Below are 27,867 nucleotides of genomic sequence, written 5' to 3' on the forward strand. Positions count from 1 at the left end.
CATTTTTTTTACTCACTAATATTTCTCTGAGGGACATCAAAAGAAGAACCCAATATCCGCAGGAAGTGGGATCTAATAAATGGCTAGGATAGTAACAATTACAAATATAGCAGCAACAACAACAAATCTAGAATGACATTTTCAAAATTATAACGTGGTTTGCCAATGTCTAAATATATTAGCGTATTTGCCTCCCACCAATAATGTACCTGTTGAGAAAGTGAGAAAGCTATGTTTTTTCGAAAATCATCCAAATAAAGCTTGGTTTTTTTCAAGTAAGCAACCTTAAACAAGGAATATGAATACTTTAAATTTTATAAACAAAACCCAAAACAAAAAACTTTGGAAGTAAGAACTGAGAGGAGTGCAAAGGGCATGCAAGCAAACAGGAAGGATGAAATCATTTTCACTGACTGCTGAATTTGCGGCACATTGACATTTCAAAAACCAAAAACATTTCATGAGATCTGTGAGAGAAAAGGCAATACCAGAGATTCATAACATGTAAATACGTGTCTACATTCACTGTACTATACATGGAAAATAATGCTTCTTTCTAAGTAAAATGTATACATGTGTTTATGCTAAAACAAGAGTAAACAAGACACAACTATATATGCTTTAGATGTGTCATGTTGCTAAAATTACGACTTCAGTTTCTATGAAAGTTACATTCCTAGTCCTATCATTAAGTCATTTTTAGCTTTAAATTCACCTTCCCCCCAAAAATTTTACTGATTTGGAAATGTTATCAATAGCCAAAATTCCCATTGTCCATAAGCGGAAGTGTGGGAACTTATTCCCTAACAGGGCGTTCAATTACATGTTTTGAACCCTTCAAATAGTTGATCGCTATCTACTTTTGCAAAATGTGTGTTTATCCCAAAGCCAAAAGCACTTATTAATAATTCTAATACTTTTTTATGCCTTTGTGTGGCAAAAAGAAAAGAACATGCTTCAAAGACAAGGAGAGCGTGTGTAGAGAAAATAATGTAATCATCTGGTAGACATGCCTCTTTCCTGTCCTTTCTATCACAAATGCTGCCCAGTTAAAAATATTGTACAGAACCTCAGGAATCAAAATTAAAAAGATTAAAGAAACTAAGCCAATTCTATCCAGTTTGAATTACTCAATTCAATTCAATACCAACTTTATTCGCTCTAATTCAATTAGGCCATAACAGTGCAATAAAAGGTACCTAAAAATACATAACAAATCTATCAAAATTATTATCAGCAGCATCTTTAAAAACAATCTCACTTACTCCAGACCTAATCTAAATATTGAGCTGCTAAACGGAATGCTAACAATAGATAGCTATATGATTAGAATTCTATCTAGGCAGACATTAATGTATTTGGATGTCTGAGTTTTGGACCAAACTTCCCAAAGTTACAAACACATATTTTGCAGCACACAATGTGCCAAAGGAAAGCACACATTTTTTTCAGTCTCCTACAGAGAAGACAAGAAACACAAGTTGTACTACGAGGTAATAATGTACATAAAAAAACACGACCAGCATAGAGGCAAGTGAGAGAGTAGATCACACCACACATCACTTACATGTAGAAGTATGTACCAACCTTTTCCTATAGAGAACTAGCAATACAATATGAAACCAGTTGGCTCTTACTGTTTCAAACTTTCTGGGCTAAGATTGCATGTGTGTTTTTTTTTTTTTAGCTGAATCTTTAGCTTATGTGTGGTAGTGGTTTAACTTGCTGAGCTGGAATGCTTTGGTAACAAAAACGACTGCTCTAACAGGAATCCGATTGTCACAGGTGCATATAGTACATCCTTTTAATTCAATCGGGGAATCTGCTGCATTGCGAAATGCTGTGTATTTTAGGAGCAGGTAAAGCACAAACATAAATTTCGGTCCAAGCATGTTGAAGTATTTCTAATACTCCTGTCCTTATGACAGAGAACAATAAAATCGTTGTCATGGGTACCTGCGAAGGGATGAGAAGGGCAAACTTTGTCATTTCAGTGTAACACGAAATCTTTTTTACTATTTAATTTAATGATTTGAACGCTCATTTTCGACGAGGGGAAAAAGATCAGACCCAGCCCATTTTCCTTATTTCCTTTTTGATGAGTAAACGTATGTACAAAGAGTATATCACTCTACCAATGTATTTGAATTAACTGTGCATACAAGATAGAAAGCATACATAGGGAATTGGTTTGGATATAAAATCACTTCTCATTATTTACTTATTTTAACTATGATAGCATGGAAGAAATGTGCAAAAATGAATTGCCCAGTGTTTGCATTACAGTTATTGACTCTGTCCCAGAGCATTCCAACCAGTGGTTGAACGATGCTTTTTGATGTCCCACTGTGATGCAGACATCTCTTAGGAAACAGATGCCTGTCGCAAAACATTCTTGTCACTCTGACAACATCACCTTCCCATGCTCCCTTGTTTATTGCTGACTGTGCTCTTGTTTCCCTTCAAGGTCTGGCGCACCTGATGATGGGCGACCAAGGTATGGGCTCTGTTCCTTTTCCACTCTGCTTTCATTGTTTCTTCTTGTTCTGTAGCTGCTTTAATTCCATTATTGCACAAGATGGCCGCCAAATTGCCTGCAAGCTCTCTGTGGCTGCAATTACAATACATGATTTTCAGTCCCATCATCCTCGTTTTATTTTAGTTTTTTTTGCACCTTATGCTTTTGGTTTGTTCTTTTTTATTTTTGCAATATAATAACTGAAAGGAAATGAGACAGATAAGATGCTGATCGGTGACGTCCATGCATTGATGAGACACAACATTTGTGGGAAATTTCGTGAATAACATTCTTACAGAGACCAAACAAGCACTCAGGTGCTTCAAAGGGTATCTCTGTGAAGATTGTATCTCAGTTTATCATATTGTATGCAGTAAAAAGTTCATTTACATTGATGCATGGCTGATTGGAACATGCAGAAAGCACCTGCTCCCGACTTCTGGAATGCTGAAAGTACACCTATGCAACTAAACGAAATCACTGACGTTTCGCCTCTGTTAATGATTTTTGATGCCATTTTATCAATCATTTCACCATCACAAGCATGGATACCTCTGTGTTTCCCAGCATGTACTCAACTAGAAGGTTTAACTCATTCCCATCTGTCTTCCACTTCTCAAGTTCTATTCTATCGTCTTATATTTTGGTTTTTTTTATGTTCAGTTATGGTTGCATTTACATATATTCATAAATCGTATTTGTTGTTTCTCTTCTCTTCTTTATCCTCTCTTGTCTGGATATGCTTTCTTCATGGAACCATTCCATCAAATCCATAGGTAAAAGTAAAGGTATTCAACCCTTTCTTTTTTCGATTATGTATTTGCTAGTTATAAAAATATGTATCTGAAAATGTTCTAGAGCTGCTTGCACTGACAAACCAAGGTAGGTGAATGTTTTCTTTTTACTATTGCACGGATGCAAACAACGCAGAAAATTCCACCTGTGCGGCCCTCCTCTGGAACCTGTAAGACTTCTTGTTGAAAGTTATAAAGAGTAATCTAATAAAAAAGTTAACCAGAAATTCATCCATATTCAGACTGAAGAGGCTCTTACCAGATAACAGGTATGTTTTTTTAGGTAATTGGTAAATTGGAGATGTAAAAATTTTGATTTGCGCAACCATGGAGAAACCGGGTACATAGAACGCAACACCTTAAATGTAAGTTACAGCGTGTAAATTCCTTAGGTCACAGTGTCTCAATACTGTACCGATCTCAAATTTTGAGGAGCATGGTAGACAATGTCTGACAATAAGTTGACAAAGACTGGAATTTGAGATAACCGAAGAGGAGCGGCAAAGGGAATTTTTTAATTAAAGGTTTCTTCCACACCAAATGAAGGATGGCAGATTGTATTTTGACGAATGGTAAGTTTACACATAATTCTGATAACAAACATGCAAGCTATGTCTATATTAATGTAATTAAATATAAACATGGATTATTTTTTAAATAAAGCTAAAGAGTAGATAGGGTTCAAAGCTGGCAAAGAAGAAACCGTGCTGAAGAAAGTCTGTAGAAAAATAATCTTCAAACCAACAATAGGAATAACAGACCTCTCTGCACACCTTCTAAAAGTGCATCCTCTATTTCTGTCTGAAACCTTTGATTAATGGTCAAGGAAAAAGTTGAACATTTTGTGACATTGAAAATATGCTTTGTTGTGGCTGTTGTAATTCTAAAAGATAAAATGTCTTCTCACCCATGATACATGTACTTTAGGTCCACTCGCAACACAAACGTTTTATACTTCACAAATGCTTGAATATATAACATTATAGGTGTAATGCAATCATGCACTGGATCAATACTGGCATACCAGTATCCTTCTTGTTTCTTTATCTATCTTTCTATCTATCTATCTATCTATCTATCTATCTATCTATCTATCTATCTATCTATCTATCTATCTATCTATCTATCTATCTATCTATCTATCTATCTATCTATTAATATATAAATATATATATATATATCTATAAATATATATATATATATATATATATATACATACATATATATTAGAGAGAGAGAGAGAGAGAGAGAGAGAGAGGAGGGACTGACAAAAGGAAATGGAGGGAGAGGGAGAAAGTGTGTGTGTGCTCAGGTTTTGTGTAGTGTGCAAGAAAAATCATCATACAAAGTTAACACAATATCAATAGCTTACTTAGGTAGTCAGGTGTACATCATCATCTGTTAGTAAGATTTCATGACAGATGACATTGATAGGTGTTTACTCAAAGAAAGTGAGCCTTTGCTCACTAGAGTCACTACAGTCACAATTCAAAATTTCGCAATTCCACATATGTATGAATTTCTGTGTCTGTGTGTATATAAACATTGTCATTTATATGTATATGAAACACTGGACTTTCCCATTTGGTTGCATGTAGGAAGCAAAGAGAAAAATATTTCACTAAATAATTAGTATAACTATGATTTGCTTTCTAAATATAAAAACAATTCTGTAGAACGGGAAAGTTTGGAACCTTTTATTTTTTAGACCTAACAATAATCGGAATTTAGAATTTAGAATTTCAGGATGTATATACCATTCAAGATTCAAATGCTTATTAAACAAAGGGCAATGGTAATGCTTAGCATAATAATTTAGAGCTGTATTTATTTAAACGCACACTTCTGCATCACTACAGCCCATTTGTCACATAAATGATGCCACATCTATTAAATAACAACATATAGCACTGTATCCCTGTGGAATATAACATATGAAGAAAGCAAAGTCGAACATGCAATATATTTAGACTATCTCTTTTTCCCTATGGATATATATATATATATATATCTCAATAACGCTGTTAATAGGACACAGGCTAAAATATCACTGAAAGTATGTTTTTCCTGTTTGTTATCACGTGACACAGGAGGCAAGGGGGGTGTGCACTTTGGAATAATAAAAAGAAATGGTGGACTGCGCTCCGTATGTGAACAAGGGGACTTGTTGCCCGAAACGCGTCATCATTTGTGAGGAGTGAGAATTAAATAAAACATCTTGCCAAAGAATCCTGGGTCTGTCACACTCTCTTCGCTGAAAGGAAGTTGTGAGAGTCTCCAAGTCTATGATATATATATATATATATATATATATATATATATATATATATATATATATATATATATATATATATATATATATATATATATTTATATATATATATATACATATATTACATAAAATATATATATGTATTTATATATGTTTAGCAGGTGAAGTATTGAGGAAGGCAAATAGGCGGAAACACATCTGAAGGGCATGCTTGGTGGAACTGGATCCACGTGTGGCCTGCATCCAAGTGCTAATCGTCCTATTAAGAGACCTTTAGATATTTTGGAAAAATCACGTTTAAAAAAAAAAGATTGTTTCAGCGACTGCGAGCACTTTAACATTCCCAAACTAAAAATACATAAGCATTTTACTGAAAAAAGTACAGCTAATATAACCCTATGGTTTAATTGCAAAACCTAAAAATCCATGAAAACCGCCAGTTATGTTGCCTACATAATCCACTAAGAAAAATATCTCTTTCCCACATGTGCAGTTTGTCAACTCTCAATTTATATCAATAAAGAACTGGACTTCACAAAAGAATAGTATTAAATAATGACATGCATCGAAATAAAGAAATAATACAAATAAGGGCATAATGCAGACCTACAGGGTGTCCCCCAAGCATTCTAGAGCGCCACATTCAGTCTAAGGTTAATGAATATCTGTGAGATATGGGAGTCTCAGAGGTCCGTAGTGTTGATTGTTGCGCACTCCTCAATTTTGAATCAATATTTGGTAGTAATCAGATGCTTGTCACTACTGTTGTAAATATAGCGTGCAGGTCAGGAATGAGGTTAGCTACCTCATATGAACTAATAAATAAATCACAAGTGTAACGATGCGCTTGCCCCTGGCCGCACTGCTTAAATTAAACGTTCCAACAAAATTATGCCATGTTAACCAATGCTGTAAACTTGCAATATACTCTTTATAAATGAATTCATAAATCGAATAACATAGCGATATTTTTATTGTTATATTTTCTGTGGATTCCTCTCTGCTGATACATAATCCTGATTTGAAATATAAAAATTTACTTTAGTAACTACATATACAATATTAACATTTCATGTTTTCAATAAACAATTTTTAAATAGAATCCTTCTTCTCTCAAAGATGTTCCCAATGCATTTCGGGATAAGCAATCCCTTCTTCAGGGGTGTGAGAGAAGTTGCTGGTGGCGTGGTGTTCTCAAACCTACTATCTAAACGCGTTCTGTAAGTAATGACCTCAAACGAAATGCAGCTGAAAAAACCATGTAGCTCAAAACATAGCATTCGGTCTCGCTCGTGGATATCTCCAATATCTAGTTCAAATGAAGTATGCTGAATGATACTCAGTGTCCTGACTTGTGCAGAATAACACAGAGGTGCGTCACCACATTCTGCATGGAGGCCCTGTCATTTTGCTTAACCTCACTGAATACCATATTGAGATTGATGTCATCAATATTGTCAATGGTATGGTAAAATGCAATGTCTACAGTTATGCCATCAGTCCATTTTGAGATCTATAGCTGACAAAATTCTAGGGTTTTTAGGTTTGCCTTGAAACCATATACACACACATATATGTATATCCAAACTCTGGTTCACAAACTCATCCAACCCCAAAGGCAGTGGTGGTGGCGGGTGCACGGGTGTGAGGCCTTTAAAAATCCAGCAACTTTTTTATTATCAAGGAGAAAAAAGCATGCATACTTCAATAACAATAGTGTGAACGGAGTATTTAATTTGCAGCAACAAAAGCCAATGCATTTCAACAACACATCAAAAAGGAAAACTTGTGGCACAACACCTCAAAATTTGCTGTATTTTTGCAGGAGGCAAAATATGTGCCACCCACAAAAATAATACAGACTTGTGCTTTCAAATGGCATGTAAGGTCTGCAGGGGGCCACAAAGGTATGAGGCGGCCTACAGGCAAATTGCTCAGGAGGGGCGAGGTGCATTTCATAGGCAGGCGACAGATACATTTATCACCTCTGCTGCCTGCTACTCACCCTCCCTTTAATGACTCACTGGCAATAAAGAGCCATTAAAGAGATGGTGAACAGTAGTGTTTAAAAAAAATTTTGCAGGCACTTTTGTCAAAATCACAGCATTTTTACAAAAGTGCTGATTTCGCAATGTTTTTGCAAATCGTGAATACACCTTCCATGATATAGAAACAATCACATGTAAAATAAACATGTTACGAGTATCATACAACCATACACATACTGGTTAATGCAAGCATGAAGGAAAATGTAGTCAGTCTGGCTACGCCAAACTTCAACACATATTCTTTTATACACTATGTCACCATGTAACATAAAATTCCATTTAAATTATCACACAAATGCAAAAGCAATGTCTCAGTCCCATGCCCCATCTCAGTATGTATTCATACACAGTGGAATATATATGAATATAAACAAATACAAGCATTCAGCTATTGTTACAGAACAAAAGAATCCCCATTATGTTGCAAAATCACACACCTAACTAATAAAAATCTATCCTGTATTCTTTAAAAATTCTGTCACAAAATACATAGTTTCAAAACAACTCATAATGAAGAAAAATGATGTTGCTCACAAAATGTAAATATATAAATTCATCATTCACATCTTTCCAAAAAAGTAAACTGTCATCAACAATTGGTTGAATGTTGTCATCAGTGATGTCATCAATAATGTAATTTGAGATGTCAACAGTGATGTAACCAATTATGTCATTGAACGTGTCGTGTGAGTCCAATGTGGGACAAATATTGCATGATAAGGATGCCAGTTATGGTCAATTTACCTAACCATAACTGGTGACTTTTGGATTTTATTTTGTAACCATCTCCTTCAATTTGTTCTCTTTTTAGTAAGATCTTATAACCAAAGCTAATCATAATTTCACTTTGACCTATGTTTTTTCAGTGAACACACACACACACACACACACACACACACTAGTGGCAGTGAAACAAAATGTAACACATAGAAGAGCAACTGCATTACTGTTAATTACTTTACAGATAACATATGAAATGGCTTTCCACATGGAAATAACTGTCCTGATTGTGATAAGACCAAGTCAGTGTGACTTTATTGTACAAATTGAATCAACGTGTATCCCAGGTTTTGTTAAATATGCCTAAATTAATACTAGGGCATAAAGCATGTATACAGATGTGCAGAGAGTAATATGCTAACTAATGTCATTATCGATGGAGGGGAGAATCAGAAAGCAGACACTTAAAGTCCCACTTTTCATGAGTCATGGCTCCTCCACACCCTCAATAATAGTATCAAATAGCACATTACTTTCTGTGCATCTGAGTAGATGTTTTTTCAATCAACATAGCCAAACATGCAATATATGTAATGATAGATAGATAGATAGATAGATAGATAGATAGATAGATAGATAGATAGATAGATAGATAGATAGATAGATAGATAGATAGATAGATAGATATAAGTGTTGGTTCTAGTGACATACTAAATGTCACCTGAGCTCAAGACAGAATAAATTGTTCCAACAGCCTGACTTATTAATATAATCTTGCAAAGAAACTAAAAAGTGGTACCTAAGCTAAGCAATGCCTCTCAACACAATATGCCATTGAGGAACTTAAATAAATCAGTCCAAATTAATGCCTATATTACTTTCATAGTGTCATTCATCTCATATAAACTATAAGACTTTAGTGTTGTCAACCCATATTCAATAAGGCAACTTTAAGCCAATGACTTCAGAATGTTTAGAAAATCCTGGTGATGTCCCCATCCATGTTAAATACAAGAAGTGGTACAAGTTCAAAAAGGCAGACAGAACAAAAGCAAGCCTATCAGTGCTCTCTAATAACATCTAACTTCTATAACGTATTCAGCAAACAGCAAACTACATGGCCTAACCCTATGTCAACACAGTGTGTGCTACCTCTGGAATTTCAACGCAAATATTCATAAGATCTTTGGTTAAACAATATCAGCAAGCTTATCAATGTTAGGACATCAGATATACAGGGGCTTAGACCCAAAGGTATTTTAGAATAAGTAATTTAGTATTCATGTGGTACTATTTTACAAACTCTTACATTCCTTTGTGAATTAGCCCCAAAAATCTCAAATCGAAAAAAAATGCACTTTCACTAATAGATACTTGGAGGATTTGAGCTAATTCAAAAAGGCATACAAGAGTACATAAGGGAGTACTCCTGTAGTAATACTTTCAGTATTTATAAAAGGGTTTGAGGATAAGCCAACAGGTAATTAAGCCAAGCTGTAAATAAAAACAACCTTAACCTAACTAACAGAAGTAAAACAATAACTTAGCATTCAAACAATATGCATAAATAAAACTGGAACAATCTTTCACACACAACTGAAAAACAGTAAAATAGTTAAGCCAATGCCCAGCACATTAATAATCTAATGGCTAGAGTGTTCAACCTTGAAGCTGGGGAACCAGGTTGGAGTCTCGTCAGGGATGCTGCTCAACATCCTGTAATTCTGGGCAAATCATGTAATCTCTCTGTACCAAACAAAATAAATGTAATGCAACTGATGCTCACGTAAATCACTCCGATACCTTTGGATCAAGTTCATGCTATATAAAACTCCCAAAAATTTTAAAACAAAGCTCATCCGAAATTCCCTTGGAAATGCGATTTGGAGAGTCATAACACTGAATGGTCACTAAGAATAGCTAAACATTCCATATTCAAGTGTTGACATACAAATCTATACAGTGAACTTCATTGATATTGACTATTATGAGACAACATATTTTTAAAAAAAATTATACCTTAGTGGCACCAAGTGTCTGAGGAGGCTGGATATATGAAAGATTGCAGAAATATTTAAATACGTTTAATTAAGATTAATTTTGTACACGTTTATCTATGTGTATATAAAAATATAAGTTTCACTAATAATCTTCTACTTGGTCTATATTGTACACCATAGCAGTACATATTTACACATGGACAATAATATGTTTCAATTAATCATTGAATAACTTACGAATGGACACAAATGCGTATCTAGAGATCCTTTGTGGCCAAGAAAATCAAACACTTTATTAAAATGTAGGTGAGGAAGAAAGATCAAAGTCCAACAATCATATAATTCCAGCATACCTTAAATTACACCAGCAGGTTTGTCTGTCCTTCCACAACTTACTAGACCTCCATCTATACACATCCTTCACTCTTCCCACAAACCATAAATTGTCCCTTACCAAGTTACACTCAGCTTGGAAACCAAAAGGATTTAAATTCTAGGAACTCAGATATCCTCTATTCCTTGCAAACTTGGTTGGCAATCTAGACTCTGATAAACTGTAATCAATTTACAATATTTGCCTTAGACAGTAACCCAGGAATCCATCTGTGCTTTGTAATAGACATAGGAGAGAGGAAGGTTGGAGGTCAGAGCGTTTGGAGTAAGCAGCACATGTGAAGAGTAGCTGCTTCATGAGAGGATCTGTATATCAGGGCAAGAAGAAATTATTGGTCTGTTGGTTTGCTGCTCCATTTTATACAACAATCTGCAACATGAAGGCACATTGAAAGCAGCAGAAGGCAAGACTGAATTGTGTCAATTAAGTATGCTTATGATGCTGCCCAGTTGTAAGGCATGGGTCTTTTATGCATTAATTCTTACATGGTTTCAATGAACAGTTTTGCCAAAAACGACATGTGCAATGAATATTAGCAAGTAAACAAAATTCAATTAGATATTCCTAAACATAATTTTTCAAAATCTGAAAGTGGACTAGTATTCTGCAAGAAGGTACATGGATGAGAGAAATAGAGGCAAACAAAGACTTTTCCATAGTAATGACTATTAATTCAGGGAATTGTGAGTGGTTATATATCTGGTAGTCATTTAGTCCAACCTCAAATTTTGTGGCATGGATATTAATAAAACAAGTAAAATGTTTGAAGAAAATCTTTTGAGACGATACACAAAAATGTGTGAAGGCTTTTTGATAGCCTGTGGGCATTTAACCACATTGTGACTGTAAGCATGGAAGACAGATTGAAACTTATGTTATGTTTGTAAATTGGTCTCTAGTGGATTTTCCTCTTGAAACAATGTACCGAATCTAGACATAATACATTACATTAATCACACATGAGAAACATACATATCTCGTGTGTACAAAATGAGATTTCAAATGTTCCTCATTATGTAATATTGGGTAAAGCTCTGATGAAACTTGTAAACCTTCCAGACTGGTTGCGTGTCCATTTTCAGTAGCTTTGCAAGTAGATGGACTAAGTCTAGAATTAATAAATATTTTGAGACATGAATTCTGTTAGCATGTGTTACTGATTCTGATTCTTATTTGTATTCTATAGCTTGCTTGCTAAATTCCGGGACTATGTGTACTGCCTGAATTAAAAAGTCTTCCCTTCAATGGCTTAGAGCACAGATAAGATTGTTGCACTTTATCCTGAGTTTTTGGGGTTCACATGCACAGTTTGCTGCCACTTACTGCAGTGGGATAGTAAATTAAAAGTATCTTTCAAAACAAGTAGCTAAGGGGCCGATTACATCTTTGGTGGTGCTATTTGATATTTGATATTTGGGGGGTATTTCTAGAGCGCGACGTTCGCTCCGGAGGGAGCATCTTGGCGCTGGGGAACCTGTATGAACCAGTCCGGGGGGTTAGATGAGGGCTTTGGAGTAATCGGTCGGAAGATTAAAAATCCATGTTTTTAGAAGCTTTCTGAAGAGTTTTTCCTGGGTTTGTTGTCTGAGGGTCTTGGGCAGTTTGTTCCAAGCTTTAGATGCAAGGAAACGGAGGGTCTTCTCACCCTTCAGTTTCAGATTGTATTTCGGGAGAAGAATGAGGTTGTCATCGGCTGAACGAAGGTGACGACTGGGCGCATAGTGGGGAAAACGCCTGGTGAGGTATTTGGGGCCTGACTTATTATAGGCGCGGAAGGCTATGATTAGGATTTTGAAGAGAATTCTTTTATGAAGGGGAAGCCAGTGAAGTGAATGAAGCGCCGCGGAGATGGAAGATCTGCGGGGTAAGCCCAGGACGAGACGGGCAGCTGTGTGAAGTACGCTCTGCAGTTTGAGGAGGGTGCTCTTTTTGACTCCTGCAAGCAAGCCGTTACAGTAATCTAGTCGCGAGATTATGAGCGCGACTGTCACCGTCTTTCTGGCATCGATGGGGAGAAAGTCGAAGAACTTTCTCAGGGATCTAATCGTTCCGAAGCATTTGCCTGCGATGGTTCTGGCATGCTGGTCAAAGGAGAGTTCAGAGTCGAAAATTACGCCGAGGTTCCTAGCTGACAACACCGTCTGAGGGGGGGGCAACAGAATTATCCGGCCACCATAGTGCTGGACAGAACGAGATATTTGTGCCAATCGGAAGAATCTCTGTTTTACTCGAGTTGCATTTCAGATGGTTAGTGTCCATCCATCGAAATACTTCGGTCAGACAGTGTTTCAGGTTAAGTTCAGCTTTGGTAGACAGTTTGTCAAGTGGCACAATGAGTTGTGTATCATCGGCATACGAAGTAACAGGTATGCCGAAGGACTCTATAAGATTAAGGAGGGGAATGAGGTATACATTAAAAAGGAGAGGGCTAAGGATAGAACCTTGCGGGACACCTGAGGAGACAAGTTTGTTTTTGGAGTGGAATGGGCCCAGAGTGACGGTTTGGGAACGGTCCGAGAGAAAAGACGTAATCCAGGAAAGGGCGGTGTCGGAGATACCAATGTCCCTGAGTCTACTGATGAGGATGGTGTGGGAGACGGTGTCAAATGCCGCCGTTAGGTCGAGAAGGATTAGGATGCAGTTCTTTCTCTGATCTTGTAGAGTTTTTATGGTGTCGGACAGTTCAATGAGAGCAGTTTCTGTCGAGTGTTTGGGGCGGAATCCGGATTGTTGGGGATGGAGAAGGTTGTTATCGTCCAGGTAGCGTTTCAGCTCGCTATGGACTAGATGTTCCGTAATTTTACCCAGGGCCGGGAGTAGAGTAATTGGGCGGAGGTTGGTAAGATCCGTCAAGGGTTTATTAGCCTTCTTCATAAGGGGTTTAACGATAACTTTTTTCCAACAGCTGGGTACTGAGCCTGAGCTAAGCGAGGAGTTGATTAGGCTGTTGATGGTTGGGTTGACTTCCTCAATTAGTTGGTGAAGTATCATGGGGGGACAAGGGTCGGATGGGGCACCAGATTTGCAGGCCAAGATGGCTTTTTTAGACTGCTCAAGAGTGACAGGGGAGAAATGACTTAGTGCTAGGCCTGTGGGGACCAGTGGGGGGGACACTGGGGGAGCAGTGGGGGGGGGGAAATTGATTTGAAGTGAGGCAATCTTTTCCTCGAAGTAATCAGAAATTTGATCGCAAAATTTCTGGGAAGGGGGAATTTCAGGCTGGAGTGCCTTTGGATGAGTGAATGATTTGACAATCCTAAACAGAGCTTTTTGTTTTTGGCCTGCGTTTTTTATGGCATTGACATAGTGATTTTTTTTTTGCCCGTTTGATTTCCGCAAGGTAGTTTTTCCTTGTTGCAATATAAGAGGAGCGGTTAGCAGCCTCGTATGTCTTCCGCCATTTTCTTTCTGCCTTTTTACATAGCAGATGCGATTTTGCAAGGTCTGGTGTGAACCAGGGGGCACTGATTTTAGTTTTATTTTTGCGCCGGGCAGTGCAGGGGCGTAAGGGCGGGATTCTGGATTTAATTTCTTGGGTGATCCAGTTATGGAAGAGATCGGCATCGGTGTCGACGTTGCCGGAGAGAGTGGGAGCGTGGGTTTGCAATAGAGGATTAATAGTGATGTTGTCCTGGATTTTTTTCCAATTGATATGATTATCGGAGTGAGAGGCAACTATGTCACGATTGGGTACGTTTTTGCTCAAGATATGGAATGGGATCAGGGAGTGATCAGACCAAATCTGGGGCAAAGGGGAAAGAGTGATCAAGGAAGGGGAATTAGTGCAGACTCCATCAAGGGTATGACCTAGAGAGTGGGTGGGTGAGGTGATGAGTTGCCTGAAGTTAAACATCTCAAGGGTTTGTAAAAAATTAGTGGTATGAATATCTGTTTTTGATTCTAGATGGAGGTTAAAATCCCCAAGGAGGGTAAAGAAAGGGTATCTAAGGGAGAGTTGTCCTAAGGAATCGTACAAGGAGTCGAGAAACTCAGAGGCATTGCCTGGTGGGCGGTAGATAAGTCCGCCAGAGAACGAAGTGTGTTCGTTAAGTTTTATAGAGAAACCTAGTCCTTCAGTCTTTTTCAGAGGCTCTAGATTAAAGGTGTGACAGTGGAAGGAATCTTTAAGGATAATTGCAACACCTCCGCCTCGGCCCTTGGCTCTGTCTTCCCGAAAGAGAGAATAGCCCGAGGGAAGGGCAACAGAAATATCAGGGTTAGAATCTGCTGTAAGCCATGTCTCAGTTATCATGAGGCAGTCGAGGTCGGACTCCAAGATGAGGTCGTGTATGTCTTGGTTGTGCTTGCACATGGAGCGAGCATTGATCAGGCCACCTTTGAAGGAGGGTAAAGGGGCCTGGAGAATGTTGGCTGATGGGACAGCTGAGTGGAGCTCAGCGGACCAGTGGCAGAGTTTGCAACTGAGGGGGCCTGAAAGTACGGTAGGATCGAGAGTACATGAACAATGCCTACCGGGCTGAAGTTGAAGAAGATCGCTGGGTTGGTAGGAAATACGGGAGGAGGGTTGGGCAGAAATTCCTGCGCCTGTCGCGGTCTTGGCGCGGACGGGCGCAGATGGGCTTGCCTTAGGTGCGCCTTCGGCGCGCAAACGGCGCTCCCGCTGCGCTCGTCCGCTGCGCGTCCTATACATACATATTTGTAGGGGGAGGAAGGGGGCGTGGCCTCCAAGGGGGCGGAGTCAGCGCGCACACCGCGGGTGATGGCGGCTGCAGGCAAAGACCTGGGAAAGCGCGACCAGCTTTTATGTCAGCTGAGCGCTAAGGTAAGGGCGAGCGCTGGCTTAGTGCTTCGTTTTTAAAAGCAGGCGAAATAGTGACAAAGTGCAGTGAAAAAGTACCATTTTAAAAAACAACAAAGTACCTCCAGTCCCGGCTTTCCGCCTCAAGACTGGGTCAAGGTTTGATGGTTATCGCTCTAAATCAGCGAGTTATATATGGCAAAAAAGGGGGCGTGGCCTCCAAGGGGGCGGAGTCAGCGCGCACGCCGCGGGTGATGGCGGCTGCAGGCAAAGACCTGGGAAAGCGCGACCAGCTTTTATGTCAGCTGAGCGCTAAGGTAAGGGCGAGCGCTGGCTTAGTGCTTCGTTTTTAAAAGCAGGCGAAATAGTGACAAAGTGCAGTGAAAAAGTACAATTTTAAAAAACAACAAAGTACCTCCAGTCCCGGCTTTCCGCCTCAAGACTGGGTCAAGGTTTGATGGTTATCGCTCTAAATCAGCGAGTTATATATGGCAAAAAAGGGGGCGTGGCCTTCAAGGGGGCGGAGTCAGCGCGCACGCCGCGGGTGATGGCGGCTGCAGGCAAAGACCTGGGAAAGCGCGACCAGCTTTTATGTCAGCAGAGCGCTAAGGTAAGGGCGAGCGCTGGCTTAGTGCTTCGTTTTTAAAAGCAGGCGAAATAGTGACAAAGTGCAGTGAAAAAGTACAATTTTAAAAAACAACAAAGTACCTCCAGTCCCGGCTTTCCGCCTCAAGACTGGGTCAAGGTTTGATGGTTATCGCTCTAAATCAGCGAGTTATATATGGCAAAAAAGGGGGCGTGGCCTCCAAGGGGGCGGAGTCAGCGCGCACGCCGCGGGTGATGGCGGCTGCAGGCAAAGACCTGGGAAAGCGCGACCAGCTTTTATGTCAGCTGAGCGCTAAGGTAAGGGCGAGCGCTGGCTTAGTGCTTCGTTTTTAAAAGCAGGCGAAATAGTGACAAAGTGCAGTGAAAAAGTACAATTTTAAAAAACAACAAAGTACCTCCAGTCCCGGCTTTCCGCCTCAAGACTGGGTCAAGGTTTGATGGTTATCGCTCTAAATCAGCGAGTTATATATGGCAAAAAAGGGGGCGTGGCCTCCAAGGGGGCGGAGTCAGCGCGCACGCCGCGGGTGATGGCGGCTGCAGGCAAAGACCTGGGAAAGCGCGACCAGCTTTTATGTCAGCTGAGCGCTAAGGTAAGGGCGAGCGCTGGCTTAGTGCTTCGTTTTTAAAAGCAGGCGAAATAGTGACAAAGTGCAGTGAAAAAGTACAATTTTAAAAAACAACAAAGTACCTCCAGTCCCGGCTTTCCGCCTCAAGACTGGGTCAAGGTTTGATGGTTATCGCTCTAAATCAGCGAGTTATATATGGCAAAAAAGGGGGCGTGGCCTCCAAGGGGGCGGAGTCAGCGCGCACGCCGCGGGTGATGGCGGCTGCAGGCAAAGACCTGGGAAAGCGCGACCAGCTTTTATGTCAGCTGAGCGCTAAGGTAAGGGCGAGCGCTGGCTTAGTGCTTCGTTTTTAAAAGCAGGCGAAATAGTGACAAAGTGCAGTGAAAAAGTACAATTTTAAAAAACAACAAAGTACCTCCAGTCCCGGCTTTCCGCCTCAAGACTGGGTCAAGGTTTGGTGCTACGTTAGCTCTGCACCAGCGCAGCACCACTAAAGCTGTGCAGGGACCGCCCACCAGATTAGGAGTACAACTCCTATCTGGCAGGGCTTTTCTTGTCTTTCCTTTTGCCATCCCCATGACAGTACCCTGAAAATTGACAACGCAATGGGAACTCAAAAGAAGTTCCAGAACGGCATGAACTGTGAAGTCCATCATATGTTGGAGCTTGGGGTGCATGTAAACAGGGGGGCACATGCCCCCCCTAAATGCATCCCCATGGGGGTGGGGGCATGGGGGCCCTGTAGAGCCCCCTTTGTTTCCCCTCTGCCAGCCTTTTCTTGGCAGTGAGCCCACCATGAAAATGCTGGCAGAGGGGAAACTCGGCGGTCCAGTCTTGCATGTTATATAGGCCTGTGCACTGTGCCACCACCAAGTGACAGTGGTTCCCTGGTGCCGCAGCACAGTGGTGGATGGTCCAAAGCGCAACTTCATGATGCAGCAGCCGCAGGACCACCACCTCTGTGCCACCATAAGCATGGCCGCCAAAGACCTCTGTACTCATAATCAGCCCCTAAATATTTTTTAAATTATGTGAATCAAACCTATATGTGCTCCAGGTGACATTTGACAAGGATTTGTGTAATTTGTTTTTCAGTTCTTGTTCTATAACAAACAATGACAGCAATAAATGGAATGAATCCAAATAACCTCATTAAAAATACCTATAAATTGATGGTTGCTAAGTAAGGAGGCGGCTTTCGTATCTTTGAAATTTCCATAAACATAATTACATTTTTGGGGATTTTCTATAAATGTTATTTAGGATGTTTCTTAATAAAAATGTCATAAACCAACCCCACATCCACTTGCATTAAAGTTCTTTAAATATATTGATTTTAGTATAAGAACTGAAATTTGAACAAAAATCTAAATAACTGATAAGCCGCATGCATTGTTCATTCGGTAAACCGAAATCGCCAGAACGAAAATAATAACTCTATGTTAGCAGCTACTTAAAGATGGTATTTCAAATGCCTCTTTTATAGTGCATGTCATTATTGAAATGTCCTCTTTTAACTGCTTTCTATGCCTTATTGTTAATTCCATATTTGGAATTGAAATTAACTGGAGTATTTTCCTTTATTCCCAGAAAGAGGATGCATTTAGAATCAGTTAAGTAAGAGTAGAAACATTCTGTTTTAGTATGTATTTCCAACAAAAAATCATTTCTTGCGGTAATATGAGGGTCATTCCATAATTTAAAGCACTAGCGTATCAGTTTCTCTTGCTACTAGCATGAGCACAAATTTAGCCTAATTTAAACTGCAGGGCTTGAACTAGTGTATGTACTTTCCATCTAAACAGGAAAAGGTGCTTCTCAGCCTAGTGGGGTTTGTGGTTGAAAGTTTGAGGATAATTGTTTCCACAACATATTTTCGTCAAGTATTTAAAAAACAGAGTAATCAGAACATTTTGAAAAAGTGAATTTTTAGTTAAGATGGATGCTAGTCCCCCGCTGATAATAAAGTCACTATTCATGTTAGGTCCAGTAAAGGTTTCAGTGATTTAAACCTGAGGTCAACCCCTGGTATTTATGGCACAGAGTTGACGGGCATAACTTAAGAAAATGTGTGAAGCAATTAGGAGTATCAAAATAGTTAAAATGTTGACAACGCAACCTATTAGAAATGCCACTCCAGTTTATCAAAATAGACAAAATGTAATGAAAAGAAATGACACAGAATTACATAAAGCCAATAAAGGGAACCTGAGGCAAGACTTTGTTTTAAGTTTGAAATAAAAAATAATAACAACAAGTGAAAAGTTCCTACCACAGGCAACTGGTTGCGCTGCAATACAGGTGAGGGTTGAGGTTGAGTGCGATGCAGGCCCAGGCTGGAGAGGGTTTGACGTTCTCAAATACCAGTTAGTGTCAGGTCAGCTGAATCAGATTTGCTACTGTTGTGAAGAACATAACAGGAGTTGGAGCAAAGTCAGGCCCACCAGCGAAGCACCCTTGACAGATAAGCCTGGCAGATTGGTCCTGGTGTTCTGTCAGTTCTCCCGGTAAACATTTGGTCTTAGTGTTCTGTCAGTTCTCCCGGTAAATATTCTTGAAAACATTTCTAACTCTCAGGCTTTAGGGTTAGGCAGGGGGATTACTCTCTGACACTAGTCAAGGGTTCCAGGACTTCAGTATCAGCCCTTGGGGTCAGGACTCACTCCAACAGAAGCCACCAGTAGGGTTCAGTTGAAAATGGTTAGATGAGTTGTTTCAGGCAAGTAGACTTCTTGCAGGTTTTGAGTCCCTTTAGATAAACAGGGGGTAAGCTACATGCCCCTTGGTCCATTGGTGTCCCCTTCTCAGTCTGCGTACATGTGAGCACTGGTCCTGCCGTTAGGGTACTTCTCACAGGTCCAAATACCAGATGCAGTCCTCCTTTTGTCTTCCATTGGTCTAGTAGCATTCTGAAGAGGGTGTCCAGGGGTGCCACATTTATCCCTGCCACTAACTTGGTGGTGCTGTGACTCCTGCCCCCTCTCTAACCAGTAAGGAAAAACATTGCAGCCTGTGTGCTTACTGCAAGCAATCCCACAGTGCCCATCTCTACCTAAATCCAACATTACAAAATCTTTCCTCCCTTATGCAGAGCCCCTGAATCCACCCTTGAAGTGCTGCCAGGAAAATGAGCAAACCCTCCATTGTGGTTATTCAAAACCTGTTCTGGTGGCAGCTCTTCTCCCACTGGGTTTGGTGCCTGTCTGGCTAGAGGAAAAGTAGATGGGGCAGGCCAAGTTTGACCTACATCTGCCTGTGACAAGGAAATTGAGGTCCTGGGCACTGCATTAATGGTCATTTTGTCAGAGGAACATTACACCTTCCCACTCCTAAACTCTTTGTTTTAGCTCTAGGAGCCAAGTCATACATCATCGAGAAGCTATCCAGCTCCAAGGTGACAGTTGGAAGCACATGAAAATGGGCTGTTAGAGACTTTAGGCAGGTAAAATATCACTATTTAAAAGTACTTTTTGTGAAATATTTGTTACAAATCTGACTTAACCAATTAATTGAATTTGTAACAAATGTTTTAAAAGTCCAAGACAAAACTTTTTATCTGTTTCTTTAGACGGAGATAATATTATTTAATCTTAATATTAACTTCTTAAATTTTTCTATGGAGCAGCTAACTCTGCTACAGCAAAAATAGTGTTCTTTTTTTCTGTAAGGACATGTTTAACATTGCACTTTTACATATCCTACTTCTAGAAACCATGCGCCCCACCATATGGGCATTCAAGGATAACTTAGGGTGACTTAATATTTAAAATAAGGTTTTAAGCCTGTCAAAAGGGGTTATTTTGAAAGGTCAAATCCTCAGTTTAAACCTGCATAGTCTATTTACTGGTGGCAGGCTTGCAGTCATGTTTTGAATTGTCAATTTAATGGTGGCAAAATGTGTACTGCAGTCCCCTAGTGATTTTTAACTTACAGGCCGTGGGTACACTATGTACTATATAATAAGAGCTTATAGGTAAGTCAAATATGTAATTAGGAGTAAAGCAATTTTTATATGTCTTAGGGGCCAGAGTGCCTGGTTAACAGAGTCCCAGTACATAGAATAAAATAAGCAGTATCAGTTCAGAAGAATTTGGAGTGATCATGCAAAAACAAAAAGACATTTTCCCACAAAGATGTTTCTGCTTCTTGGCAAATTAAGTGCCAAAAGGTGTGCACACTCTCAGGTAGAGGAAAGAGCTAACAGGATATTATTTAAGATGGAATTTTGGAAGTGAAGGGATAAAGTCCCAAGAATTAATTCATCATTGAAAGCTTGTAAAGCTCATGCCCACACTGTAATAAAAAAATCATTAAATGATAAAAGCATTATCTTTTTAGACAATACTGAAAATATCTTTTTTTGTAGTTTTGCAGTTCTTAATAAACTCTTGTCCATGCCATGTCACTTAGTTCCAAAAACATTGGACAGGATGAGATGTAAGGTATTCTCTCGACATTGAATGAATGCAAGGCAAATGCCCCAATAACATTAACTAAGCAGTGCTGTTTGTATGCTTGCAGTAAAGCAAAATAATGCATTCATCATCTTATGTAGACCACAACATTATGAAGCAAAGTAATCTTTTATCATTGCTGGAAAGAATTGCCCGGATTTCATTCTCGCTGTAGGTTTTAAACTCTAGGTGAAAGGTATTTGTTTATCCATCAATGTCGTCAAATGCACAAAGCTCTTTTGGAGCCACAAACCCTTGAATCTGTGATCATGCACATTTTTACAGCAAAAGCTTTTTCTACAATCTATATAATTCTTTTTATGAGTTAGAAATGTCTTTCTGACTCATGAAAACACTTTTACAACTGGTTACAATTCAATAATTGGAGATGGATTGAAATGGGTGTCACTTTCTGTTCATGATTCAGAAACGTATCAATCAATGGTTTGTGACAGTAATTTGGTTTTCAAACAATCGATCAGTTACTACCCCTTTGAGTTGGGATGTGAGTTTCAAATCTGCCTTTTCTGCATAGTCACTTCAGATTTTTCACCTTAATTGCCTGTACTCCCCTTTGAATGGGGTTAGGTTTGCTTACTTCGACACACTTGACTTGCCTACAAGTTTCTAGTGTATGGTTTTGAAAATGCACTCAATGGACTGGAATTATAATGGCACCTGTGAAGTGCAGCAACTATTGTACCCTTTACAGTGCGGACCTATACAAAATGCTTCAGGCCTGCCATTTGTAGCCTGACTGCAGCAGTCTAGAAACCTGCTGTAAAACAAACTATTTTTGACAGGCAGAACCTCTACATAATTAAATTAAGTTGGCATTTTCTTCCTGTAACTAGCCCCCAAAAGCTATTTCACTTGCAAGGCTGTAGCTGAATTCTAGAAGATGTCAAAAAGCAGTTTATAAACTGCTACAAAAGTAATTGAAATACTATTTGTAGGATGTATTAAATATCTAGTTTACTGGTAAAGTCGGATTTATATTGAATATTTAGGAAAATCAAATTTTACCTATCTGAACCTTCAGTAGGCTCATTAGCTATAGCTGAATACAGATGGTCTCCCAGTGTGTGACCTTAATGGGATGTGCAAATTGTTCACAGAGCATAAACATTGGCCCGGGTGATAGGATGAATCTAGGAACTCCATCAACTTGGAAATGGTCGACCCTTTCATACGTAAATGGAAAGTGAAACATGGTAAAAGCAAAACTGGGTGGCAGACTCCAAATCCAGTGGGAGGGAAGCTACCCCAGAACTTGTTTTGAGTGACCCCAATGGAGGAGGCGACTCATTTCCCTTGGACATTTCTGGGTGGGGACACAGGATTTACACAAGGGAGAAGTGATTTCTTTCATCTTGGATTTTTAGATAAGATATACTGTGGTATTTTGTGCAGCAGGGCAAACAGGAACTGCTGACAAAGTGGATAGTGTTGCCCCTGGGACTATGTCTCCATTAGTTAGGGAGAAACCCCATCTATTAGGTAGTGCCAACCATAAATGTGGCTCCCCAAGGCACCCTCCGCGGAACACTTTTTGGGTCTGTGGAAATCAGAAGAGGAAAGTGCCCTGCTAGCTGCAACCTGAGAGGAGCTATTAGGAATTTCACCTGCTCCTTCATGTGGCCAAAACAAGGAGGTGGACTCAAAGGGTCATTGGGTGACTTCCTGTGTGGCTACAGGGACAAAACAAGCTGAAGTGCCACTTTATCATGCAGTACTACTTATCCAAATGCAACTGGACCTGCACTGGATCCTGCAAAAGGCCTTTAATAAACCAGCCCCTGAAGTCCTAGAGCCCCTCTGAAGCCTTGGAGCCATAGGAGAAGAGCTTTGGAAAAGGGGCTTACCTCTACAAAGTTTTGGGACATACAAATGTATTGCCTTCCAGCTGCCAAAGACTGGGACCGACAACCAGAGCCAATCCGGCAAAGGCGTGACTTTGCTGGGCGGAAGAAACAAGTTTATCCTACTTTTACCTTCTCTGCAACCTCAAATCCATTTCAGTGGGCCCTTAGCAAGAAAGTATCGGGCCCAGTTGAGTTCTCTCCAGAAACTGCTTGCCGCCTTGTCCCGCTAGAAATATCTAAGCACTATTTCAGAGAATAAGGGCATGATTTATATGTTGTTGGAAAGGGTACTCCATCTCAACATCAATGGAGTATCCTTTCCGCCGACCTGTAGGTCTGCCTGCCTTATTTAGAGTCCGGTGTACCTTCAGTGTATAGAAGAGACTACTTTGTCTCCATTACCTACATACGCCTCTCCAATGTCCCGATGGAATAAGTGTTGATGGAGGTTTGGTCATGTGTCCAACCTCCACATTTAGATTGGGTAGGCACATGGTCAGTTTCCAAAACCCTTCACCGCCTTGAAGAATATGTGGGAAGAGGCAGTGAAAAGTTTTAAATAACCCTCATGCTATGGGGAAATGCTCCCATGGTAAGGGAGTCATTGTTTTTGTTTTTTCTTCAAAAAAGAAAATACGCTTTGTGACTATCTTTTTGGAAATCAAAAAAGTGGTAAGTTTGATTTACTGCTCCATCATGTTAATGGAGCCATCCGTCAAACTTACAAAGCGTGTCCAGGAACTGCTGTGACAGCAGTTTCTGAAAATGCAAGCAATGTCTGCAGTGGAAGTAGACATCTTGAAATGCACTGAGCAGACTACCATGGTAACGTTAATTACTCTGTCCGTTTAAATTTAAATCAGCCCTTAAGTCCCAAGGTAGAATTGTGGAATGGAGAAAGGTGCAAAAAGCATCCAACCACTGCAACAAAGGCTCTCGGTTGAACTCAGAGTTTTTTCTGCCAAAACTAACGGCTTCAGTGAGAACTCTCTCAATGCCTATCTGAGTTTGGTGAGTCTTTCCCTGATACAGCCTGAGGCCTTGCCCCACGAGATTATGACTTCCATTTTGCAGATTAAGTCTGATGGTAAAATCATTGACTGGGCTATACCACTTGGTGTATCTAACCTTAGGATCCATTCCAGTTGGCACTAAAGAGTTCGTAAGTCTTGGTCTACCACACCCATAGACTATCATTGACTCTTAGTGCGTTTGGCTCTATGTTCATTTAAAACTTTAAAGACACATATCGCTGGCTCCCTTAATTGGATTTTTGCCACTTTGGAGTCATTTCTACATTACAATTTACCCTATTTTACTAATTTGGTGTGGGATTTATATTATTTGGTGTTTTGACTTTATGACTGTTTTGGTACTACATAATTTCATTACACATTACCCTAGGTAAGCAAGGGCGGATTTTGCGAATTGGCAATCCGCGAAATTGCGTATTTACGGATTCGCAATCCGCAAAATCCGCGAACTCTCGCGAATTTGCGGATTTTTTTTTGTGTTCGCAAGGATTTCTGCCAGTTCGCGAGGATTTTGTACCAGTTCGCAAACGCGAACTTACTTTTCGGGTAGCAACGGTCACGAACATGTTGTTTCTACATCTGGTTCATCACAGCACCCTCTGTTTCACCACTGCCACCCTCTGTTTCACCACTGCCACCCTCTGGCTCACCCATGCCACCCTCTGGCTCACCCATGCCACCCTCTAGTTCATCACTGTAGATTATGGGTGGAAAAGCACACCTGTCCTGCCTCAACTGACATAAATGAATTAGGGGCTGATTAATGTGTTACTGAATTTGAACTTCCTGGCTGGAAACTGCTTCCTTATCTGTAATTGCTTTCTCTGAGCCTGCTGTGAGGGTCAGAGCAGGGTCATAGAATAGTTGCAAGTAGGCAACTGAACTCTGGAGGGGCCCCTCAGGAAGCACTACAGGGAATGGTTACTAATGATAAGATTGAACTTTTGCACCTGCTGAGTGCTTTCAGTTTTGCAAAAATCCAAATATCCAGCAGCATGCACAAAAAGTAATCCTTCCAGGTCAAGATCCCTGGCACCTGCTTCCTTATCTGTAATTGCTTTCTGTTGCAGTGTAATTTTTTTAACAGGACCTTTGTTGTATACTTGTAGCTATTCTCTGAGCCTGCTGTGAGGGTCAGAGCAGGGTCATAGAATAGTTGCAAGTAGGCAACTGAACTCTGGAGGGGCCCCTCAGGAAGCACTACAGGGAATGGTTACTAATGATGAGTTTGGACTTTTGCACCTGCTGAGTGCTTCCAGGTCAAGATCCAAATCAAAGTGACCAGCACATGAAGAAAGCACTGAGAGGAGCCTGCTGGACAGGAACAGGAAGTTGGAGACTGTGGGGCACTTCCTTCCTCCCACCCCCCCCCCCCCCCAAAATGGACTCCTTGCAAAAAAAAAGTGCAGGCAAATGTCAACCTGAGGAGTTATTCTAATAAAAATCATAATTTTCAAGGTTTATGCTGCCTGCTGGTGGATTTCTTGTGCGAAATTGCACATTTTGCAATCTCGCAATTGCGAGAGTGTCGCTGCCCGCCGCATCTACGTTTTCGCGAGTGTTTACTCCCGCAAAATTGTATAGTATTCTAGTTGGCAAGTGCGACCAAGCAAAAAAATCCGCTTCGCACGGATTTACGAATTTTCGGTAAGTTCGCGAGAGTTCGCGGATTGCGAATTTACCGAAAATCCGCAAAATCCGCGAGCGGAATGAATTTTACGCCCATGCTTAACCCTAGGTTAACTTGTCTGCCCTGTACCATAGCTATCAGGATGTTGAGCTGAGTTTAATTTAGTGACATTTGGGGTTCACCATGAAAGGATAGCAATATTGTTCCTTGGCATGCGTGACTGTCAACCTAAAATAATAATCCACTTTCTTGTAAGGTGGTAATTGATCAGAAAGCATAAAGCTGTCTTTAACTTTGACTATTATGTTATAGACGGGGGGTTATAGTGGTTTAGATGAGCAATGCCTGCCCCACCCCCCCTCATTAACAGGAAACTTTTTTTATCTTAAAACAGGACCTATCATTTTAATGGAAGCTGCGCTTTTGGCCATAAACAAAAATAAGAGAACATAACACCATATCATAGACAAAGAAACCTAACAATTCAATCAAAACAGAACAGGACACATCACAACAAAAACTGTTGAGACAGAATACAATACTATAACAGCAGTACAACACGTCATAATGAGATTGCAGTAATGCAACATAAAAATACATCAGCATAAAAACACAGCAGCACAAATAGCCGCCATAACAAAATGCTACTCCAGAATCCTATTTCTATAACAATGTGGTTAAAAGATGATTGGATTAAGCACTACCATAACTTACTACCAAGGATATGAAATGGCAGCAGTCAAAAATGTTCATAGAGAGTTAATGATTTGATTTGACACATAGCCATGAAAATAACTAATAAATAATTAGATCAAAACCAACATAATTCTACCACTTTCTGCAGTAGTTAATGTAGCCCAGTCCCAGTTGTCTGCCTAATTGTTACATATAGTTTTTTTAGGACTACTGTTATAACTATAGAACACTACACACAATAGCTCAAAACATGTTAAAATCATTCTGTGTGGCTTTTTGGTGACAATAATGTATTGAAACCCAAATGTATTTTCCTTTAATGACAAGTTCGTCTATTTAGTGGCCCTTGTCCATTTCAATCTACCTACATTTTTCTTTACTTAGCACAGAATTTATAAGTTTTTTAATTTTCTGCACCCCACTGCCAGTTAAGCTGTGGCCATCTGGTCTCCTGCAGCTAATATGGCAGGGTTTTGCACTGTAGCCAGACTGTTAACTATCCAACATGCTATCAATATAGCTAAAATGTACATTGATCTTTCAATGCACCTTTCCCCTTCTCTTAGCTGCATGGCCATATACAATGCCATTGCTTATTACCTTTTTTGATATGATTGATAATGTGTTTTTGTATTGCATTTTTTTCATGGTGATTATATGATTGTATGTTGTGCAATACATCATTTACAACCCAATAGTACTTCATTGTCCAAGCTTAGGGCATTTCCTCAGACAAAATTAAAGTATGCTTGATCTACATACAATTCCACATATGTATGCTCTCCATATAAGTGCAAAGAAACTTAACAGGATCTCTGAAAAGATTATCCCCAAAAGTACATTATAAAGTTTATCCTTAAAATTGTACTTCAAGGACGAGGACAGGGTTAACATAAAATACCATTAATTGTGAGAATGAGTTACTAAAATACCCACTCACATATGCATACACAGTCACACAGCTAGTGACATATAATATATAAGAAGCAGTATCACTCATTAGTAGTATACTTAGTATACTAAATTCACTTTTGTAGCACAGTTGTATATATGTTTAACAATCATAAACCCTTACAAACTACTTACACTCACTGGATGATGTCATGAGTGATGTCATTTGAGATGTCATCAGTGATGTCCCTGACCATGTCATGGGCGATGTAGCATGTGGGGTTATAAGCAGTGCATTGCAGGGTGTGAGTTATAGTTAGCTCAGGTAACTATACCTGCTGAATTTCACTGGTTTGTATGAGTAAAATCTGAGCCTGACTATAATGTTCCTGTAGCCTTTTTTTCAGTGAATTTCTAAGGTTTTTTTATTCTAATTCTGTAACCTTTTTTCTGTCAGTTTCTAAAGTTTATTGATTTTATTTCCTAACTGTAACCTGTAAACTTCAAGAGTCAGTGAGTGCATGAGTGTCTCAGTGGGTGTGTCTGAGTGCATGACTGTCTCACTGGGGGTGTGAGTGGGTGCATGAGTGTCTGAGTGGGTCTGTTAGTGGGTTTGTGAG

At 39.8% G+C, this 27,867-nt stretch overlaps 1 protein-coding gene across 19 annotated transcripts in view; it reads left to right on the forward strand.

Annotated features, from left to right (window-relative positions):
• The window catches only part of NRXN1 (neurexin 1), a 1,652,744-nt gene that overhangs the window by 255,549 nt on the left and 1,369,328 nt on the right, over window positions 1–27,867 (forward strand). For 13 of the 19 annotated variants that reach the window (XM_078649604.1, XM_078649606.1, XM_078649614.1 and 10 more), the window contains one exon: window positions 2,468–2,497. The exons of the other annotated variants lie outside the window; for them this stretch is intronic. In XM_078649604.1, the coding sequence (XP_078505730.1) occupies window positions 2,468–2,497 (30 nt within the window). The remainder of the gene's footprint in view (window positions 1–2,467; window positions 2,498–27,867) is intronic. 19 annotated transcript variants of the gene reach the window in all.

This window comes from Lissotriton helveticus, chromosome 6, assembly GCF_964261635.1.
Source record: "Lissotriton helveticus chromosome 6, aLisHel1.1, whole genome shotgun sequence".
NCBI classification, from domain to species: domain Eukaryota; kingdom Metazoa; phylum Chordata; class Amphibia; order Caudata; family Salamandridae; genus Lissotriton; species Lissotriton helveticus.